Source organism: Budorcas taxicolor, chromosome 8, assembly GCF_023091745.1.
Source record: "Budorcas taxicolor isolate Tak-1 chromosome 8, Takin1.1, whole genome shotgun sequence".
Classification (NCBI taxonomy): Eukaryota; Metazoa; Chordata; class Mammalia; order Artiodactyla; family Bovidae; genus Budorcas; species Budorcas taxicolor.
In genome coordinates, this window is record NC_068917.1 from 103067210 (window position 1) to 103075034 (window position 7825).

The 7825-nt window shown below is 41.0% G+C and overlaps 1 protein-coding gene across 1 annotated transcript in view; it reads left to right on the plus strand.

Moving 5' to 3' along the window:
- The window catches only part of PALM2AKAP2 (PALM2 and AKAP2 fusion), a 369435-nt gene extending 362695 nt beyond the window's left edge, over nt 1-6740 (plus strand). The window contains exon 11 of the mRNA XM_052644634.1: nt 4875-6740. Within this exon, the coding sequence (XP_052500594.1) occupies nt 4875-4973 (99 nt within the window). The 3' untranslated portion in view covers nt 4974-6740. The remainder of the gene's footprint in view (nt 1-4874) is intronic.
- Nucleotides 6741-7825: the final 1085 nt, after the last annotated feature.

Sequence of the window (7825 nt, forward strand, 5' to 3'; positions counted from 1 at the left end):
TGGGTTGGATCAGTCCTTGGTTTGGCTTAACACAAACCCGGAGAGCTCCACGCCATCACTTTAGGATAACTTATTCCAACTGTGAACCAATCCAGTTCCCCCTCCCTGCCATCTTTAAACCTGTGTTTTTGTTTTGGACGCTCCTGCAAGCATTAAATTTCCCCTCCACCTCCTTGTCCCTACGACTTCCTTCTACACAAATTTCTCAAACCTGTACTATGAAAAAGCACATTTTAAAATGTTTTCCGTTTTTGGAAATATATATTGACTTATTTATGTGCTATGAGAAAGCATATTGGTTTTTATATTTTTTATTCCTGTAGCATTATTTTTATTTTAAAAGCATTATTGCAGATGTACAGAATTGTAGAGAATCATTTATTCGTTCACCTGATGAACAATTTATCCAGGACCTATTTCACATCAGGCACTTTCTAGGTTCTGAGAAGATAGTAGTCACCTGAACAATGTCTGTGATCCCATGGAGCAAGAAGGCGCCAGTGTGCCAAGTATATGACCGAGTAAAATAATGAAGCCAGCTTTGTCCATTCTTGTCATTTTGTAATATTTGCTTAATATTTTATAAAGAAATTAATGTTACCAATACCGTTCAAGCCCTCTTGTTACTTCTCCCAGCTCTCATTTCTTTCTCTCTGGAGAGAGAACTTCTCTGGAGTTTGGCATTGATTGTTTCCATGCATGTTTTTATCCTTATGCTATATACTATATATGTCTGTATACATAAATTGTATCTAATGGTTTTGCATGTTTTAGAACTTTCCATAAATATATTTTAGCATCCAGTAATCTTTATTCTGTCTGCATTATTTTTTAATGTGTCCATGTTGATACTTACAGCTCTGTTTTACTCATCATAGCTGCCGTCTATAGTGTTCCATTGAATGAGTACATATGTATTGATTCGTCCTTCTAGTGAGGGAAATGTAGGTTGTGTCTTTTCTTTGCCATTACAAACAATGAATCAGTGAATGTTACTGTACATAGCTCTTCGTGTGACCCATGGAAGAAGGTCTACAAATATATCTAGAAGTAAAAGTACTTGTTCCGGGGCTTATACAGACTCACATTCACTACCTATAGCAAATTGTTCTTCAGATTGGCTGTGCTAACCTATAGCACAATACATTGGGTTGACCCAAAATGTTTGTTTGGGTTTTCTATTCCATCTCACAGAAAACCTGAATAATCTTTTTGGCCAACACAATACATTTTACATATCCATGTTTAGCAAAATAAATGTAGTTAACTGTAGATATGAATTGATGATTAGGTATTTTTTTTTCCCAGAAAGTATAAAAAGAATACTGCAGATACCTTTTTCAGTGTCTAACTGTGGTTCTCAGTGAGGGGAAGGTAGTTTAAGAATTAGACCCTAAGCCCACATTCCTTTGCAGTCAAGATAAGATTAATGCAAATCTGGTCTCATCCATCCAAGGGAGATAAAACTGGGCCCTGTCTACCTTCTGTGGAAGAGATGGGGGATAAAATATTAATATAAACACTACTTAACACATCTGTCTTTTGTTTCACATCCCCAAAATAAAATTGTCTACGCTGATTGCTACTCAAAGTGAAGTGATTCACTTGAATTCCCTAAGCATAGGCGAGAAAAATTAATATTAGAGGACTGTTCAGAGAGAATTGATTTTTTCCTTTCTCCCACCAGACCTAAATCTGAATTAATTTGTGGAAGATAAAACCTTAAATCAGGTCTTTCTATGTTTTTTTTTTCTCTCTGTTTCTATGGAGAATGTATATTGTCCTTTCTGATTCTTCCTCCTTCAGATTCCTCCCAGCCACTGAGCAGCAGTGGAACATGGTATTCCAGACCACTGACTCCATACCCAGAGTTCTGGAGTCAAATGTTAACTTTTCCTTCTACTAGTCTGATTATTTAAACCTCCTTTTGGTTCAGTTTTTTCATATATGAAATGCAGGTAGTAATAGTATGAGTCCCATAGAACAGTAGCAAGGATTAAAACCCCACCTGGTTCATGGTACCTGTGATGTATGTGTTAATTATAATCAGAGCCCTGGAGGCAAGTGCTTTTCTTAAACCAGAAAGGAAAGGAACACATTTTAGGAAACAAAGTTAACATGCAGAAATGTAGAACAAGAGTTCTAGATTTGCTAGAGCTTTATTCACACACATACAGTACTCTGTATTAATTGTGCAGCAGAGACTCATCTACATACCTTCCCCAAGGGCTTGGCCTTTGAATTTTCAAAAGGCCAGCTGTAGGATGGCTTCACTCCTGAGCCAGCCCTAGACCATAAGCCTCGTGGGCCTGAAGACGATTTTATAGCAAGGTCACTGGCTCTTTTATTTTGCTCTGCTGTTCATCTGATCTGTGCCTTCACTGACGACTTTAGATTTCCTCAGAAATCCAGGCTCATGATAAGTAGCATATACATTAGGGGAATGAAAGAAGAAAAGAGGGCTCATTATTGGTACAGATGAATTATTTGGGTTGCCACAAGTAGATGTTCAAACCCAAGCTGTGCTGAATGTTTCCATAATTATAAATATCATTTCTCTGCCCATTGCACTTTTTGGTGACTAAGCTCCAGAAGGGAAGAGACTCTTCTGTCCTAAACTTGAAGTACTATGCCCAACACTTGGTAGAAACCCAAGAAATATCTATAAGATGGTTGGGTAGTTGGATTGATAGGGGTTCCCAAAGAACAGAGTAAAGTAAATTTATTCAACATGATTGAGAATTAAAACGGGGCCTAAGTCCGTCTGAAATGGATGGGATCACTTTTTTTCAGAACCTTAGACTGATTTTTAGCTCTTATGTAAACCATTTGGTTTGTATATGCAGTCTGCAAGGCAAACATATGACTGTTTTATACAACGAGAGCTCCTTGTCAAAATGCCTTATGTTAGAATACCACTTGATTGCTTATAAAGCCCTTTCACATGATGCAAGAAATGCATAACTACTGTTTGAGAACTTACTATGCCCTGGAAACTGTGCTAAATCCACTGCCTCCTTTATTCCTCAGACCAACTTGGTACTATAGTTTTTATTATACCCATTTTACATATAAGGAAACTGAGGCACAGAAATAATAAACCTTCCCAAGGTCATGTAGTTACTAGGATTTAACCTTAGACCTGCCTGGACTTCAGAGTCCACCCCTCTTCCTGAAAGAGCCTGTGAAATAGGGCAGGTGTTGTGTTTATGGATAAACTTTCTTTATACATAAAGTTTCAGAGACACAAGATGCCATGAACAGCAGCACCACGTTCCAGGTAGAGGGCTAGAAGTAAAGCTCAGCACTTGCCATTCCAGTCCCACACTGCCTCCCGATACCATGTTACCATGCATGGACCTGAAGACTGCTATTTAACTCCACCAGACTTGGAAGCATCCTTCTACTGATGTCTTCTTCTTAGATATTGACTAAGTGACTATGATATGCTGATACACCAACACTTCAGGACATGGCTTCTGTTCTTCGTGATGAACATCCCTTCAGGAGACCTGACCGAGTTGTGTCCCATCGTCCCTGCTAGGAGGACTAGAGAAGCCTTCCCGGAGAAAAGTGCTCTGCAGCTCTGAGAAGTCCATTAATCTATCAGAGGTGCAGAGAAGCAAACTGAGATTCACCCCCTGCTCCCCTTGCCCCTCCCAGACCTTTATCTGTCCAGAATCTGCTTATGTCTGGGCTCCCACCACTGCTTGTAAACCTTTATCTCCTTGCTTCTCTGAAGTTGCCAGCATCTCTGTCACTTGCCAGAATGATTGTTCTTCACATAAACAAAAGCTTCATTCCATATTGGTTGGATAACCAACCAGTGTTGGCCCTACTGGACTTTTCTTTAAATTCAGAAACTGCGCATCCTAAGCCAGCGCCACAGTAGTTGAACTGACTGGTGTGCATGGACTTGCTTTTGGCGTAGTATTGTGAAATTGAACCGTTTCTCCTGCATTGGCAACCTAAATGTCCTTCACGCGGATGTCATCTGGATCAAACTCGAGCAGGAGCAGACTGGCCGAAGGTTTCCCCCGGAGTCCACAGGCTCTTCTAGGGAACCAGAGGGAGGGTGGCCTCACCCCGATGGTGGTGAGCCAATTGGTTCTCAATGTTGTCACCTTCCATTTCCTTGATGAGTATGTACAGCCCTGATGCCACGTCAGTATGCTCAGATTCCTTTATTATTGGCCCCAGAAGCTCTTCTTTTTTTCCACTTAATTCCTCTTGCAAGCTGAATTATACCAAAGGAGATTTTTGTGATATAAATAAGATCACAGCTTGCATAGGTCCATAAAGTTTGATGGAATGATTCCACACCGGTTCAGTTGTTTGGAATTCTTTTCTGGAGACTAAGACCAGGCATAGCTGTGCTAATGTGGTAGTCACTAGATCCAAGAGGCTCCTGAAATTGTATTTAGCTTCTCAGCCACACAAGCCATGTTCTAAGCACTCAGGAGCTGCATGTGGCTAGTGGCTGCCATACTGGCTAGTGCAGATGCAAAACATTGCCAACAGACTGCGCTCATCTGTGTAGCGATCGCTTTATTATCAAAAAGCTCGATGCAGGGTCGAGTCTAGTTCAACGAAACTTGCAGAACATTTCAGGGAAATTAAATCTCTCTATATTGAGAATGATGGGTCAGATGGCAAGTGAACTTTGGCTGTGAGATGAAGGCACCGCCAGGACCTCCCACCACCCACCTTTACTTTCATTCTCTCTAGTCTCCCAGCTGGTTCAGACACTTTCCCACTTTCCTCATTCATTAGATACTGTTGAGGGAGGGAAAGGAGTAAAGAAACAGAGAAGTCAGTTTGTGTACATGATTGATATCCATGAACTCTGTGTAATTTTTTTCCTTCTCTCTTAGGTCCTTGAGGCCACACGGGTTAATCGAAGAAAGAGCGCATTGGCTTTGCGCTGGGAGGCGGGGATCTATGCCAACCAAGAGGAAGAAGACAATGAATAATCAATTTCCTTCCACCCAGGAAGCTTCTTTGGTGCTTGGGCTCCCAAGAAACCAAGAAATCAACATGTCAAAGCATTTTAATAGAATATTTATTAAAGTGCAAACAAACTCAGCAATCCTTATGCAGGCCAGAAGTTATAATTTACAGTGATGAAAAAATAAAGTGAAAAAGCAGTCCACCCATCAAACTCTAACTCCTGGGAGTCAAAAGAAAAAGGATTTTGTGTGTGTGTGTGACTCAAAGGATCGCCTGGGTTTGGACCACAGTTGATCCAAAAGGACAAAGAAATTATGAGCAAACCAACATGGTTGCTCCAGGCAGAAGAGACCGGGCTGCCTGGGTGATGAGGAAAACAACGGAGATGTGGCCATTTGGAGAATCTGAGAAGCTGGTGCCGTCCACCTGGCAAGAGGGTATTTCCCTGCGCCTGCAGTGGTTTCCCACCCATGACCGCATCACAGGTGTCGGACCAACTCCATTTACTCCAGCAGCCATGAAATAAGGTTTCTCTCCATTTGCCCAGAAGAGGCAACTATCGTCCCATATCTCTTTCATTTAATTGTTTTTAATTAGGAGCCATGAATGATCACAATCCATATTTTGAAGACAAGATTTCTTCCTGTTGCAAACACAATCTGTTCTACATTAGGGGGTTGAGAAAGTGGGGGCAGAAAGCCAAACCAAATAGGTTATTTTAGCTTTAGGATCTTGTCTGCTTATGATACTGACTGAGCTACAGTGTTTATGAGAACACATTTTCACAATTCTGTTTCTTTATATGAAGACTATATTTAGGGGGCAACAACTATTTTTATGATGGGGTGGGGGAATCTATCCATGTGTAAAACCTGTACACGTTGAACATCATGGTTCGAGAGGGGAGGGGTATTTTTAGAATGGCAATAATTGAAAAAAGGGCGAACTCTGCCTTGGAGAGGTAGATGAGAAATAAAGAGGTGTTTATAACTATATTTTATATATAAAGTGAACCTTCAAGGGAGTAGGAAGATGATAGATTATTTTGGATCAGTCAGGAAGGAAAGGAAACAAAGCTCATGAAAGGTAGAGAATAAGAGAGGGAGAAAGAGTGGGAAAATGAGGAAGTAAGATTATTTTTGCTGAGCAACCAGTATTTTCAGGATGATAACAGAGAAAAATATAGAATAGAACTTTAAGTGCAGGCTTAGGATCAGCTAAAAATCCTAAAGATGGGTGTGTGTGTGCGTGCGCACGCACGCACGTGCCTGTGTGTCCACACATGCCTTTGTGTATTTTTGCAAAGCGCATGAGTGCTCACGAGTAAGGGTGTATGTGTGTGTGCGTGTGTGAGAATTAAAATTCCAGAATGGTCATAGGACAAAGGTGTTCACTTACTTCCTCCAAAGCTGTTTGCCAGCGTCAGGAGTGAGCGAGAATTTCTTTTTTATGAAAAGGATATAGAGGCTCCGAGCTGATACAGTGTTTGTAATATTAAGTTGACCTAACATGGTATTTGCATGAGTCACGATGGCAAAGTTTTGAGCAGTTTTGTAATCTGACATTTAGGAAAGTTTCATATTTATTCTCATGCTTTGTATTCATGCTTAGTATAGGCTAAAGGATGCCAGCTTTACTCTTTCTGTCTTTTAAAGCAATATGATAAGGGTATTCAATCATGGAATGCCCTCAATTTCTGGATGAGAAATTTTTTAACTCTGGCCATGAGAAAAATACTGACCAGCATTCTTTTTTTTTTTTTTTTTTTTGGTCCCTTTTGTGTTTTTTTTTTTAAATTAGAGGATAATCACTTTACAATATTGTACCCTTTGTTTTAAAACTGTGGTTTTTTTTTTTAAATAAAAAGCAATAAGTAAGTTAGACCTCACTAAAATTCCTTTTTGTTTTATATTGCTCTGTCATAAGCGCTAATAGGTTATTCTGACAAGTAGCAGTTCCACAAAATTTGTATGTAGATGTGATGCACACTATCTTTGCTTCTTTTATTAGACTAATGTCGACTTTAGGGGAAAGTTTATTCATAAACAAGTCATGGACACAAAGTAGAAATGGAACTGTCGGATAACTTACAACTTTGAAACTGCCAAGGGAACCTGCAATTTGAAGCCAAATTCTACAGATGGGTAATTAGCGCCATCTTCAAATGGTTCATGCCCCTGAGCATTCCGAATGAAGAGTCAGCAAAATGTGCTAGCCACTGGAGATAACGTGACAAATAAGATGCCTGCTGTTAGGAATTCTTTTTTCAAGTGGGAGAGGCTGGTGCAGAGACAGACGTTCCCAGGAAGATGAGATGAGGAGTCCTGACCGGTGACACGAGAGTACCCTGAGGATTTCCAGCATTGTTCCCAGGACAGGCACGGGGATGACCGCTGATGCAACAGTAGCATCGTGTGGCCCAGGGACACGGGCTGCTCGGATGCCTGGAGAGCAGTGTTCTATGCTTCATGATTTCTGGGCTAACTCTGGATCTGGTCGTGGCCGTAGACTAGATACAGATGGTCTCCCCATCTTTCGAAAGAGGAAACAATCCTCAGGACTTGCCTGAAGTGTTTGGTTCTGTCTTGAAGGAAGCTGTGTACCCACCTTAAACCTCCATTTGAGAAGAGAACAGGCCGCTGAGAAGGAGGTTTGGAAGGCCACGCAACTCCTGCAGTTGCTGTGGAGGCAGGTGGATTGGTCTTTGACTACAGTTGATTGAACCAGACACACTTACTGTGTAGAGGTACAGAGTTGGGATCCTTCGGTCCATGCTTCGAGCAGGTAACAAATGCAGCGTTTCCGAGACCCCCTCACAGTCACAAAGCCGTTTAACTGTGGCCCCCACATCTCCAGCCTTGGCTTGTTCCCTTCT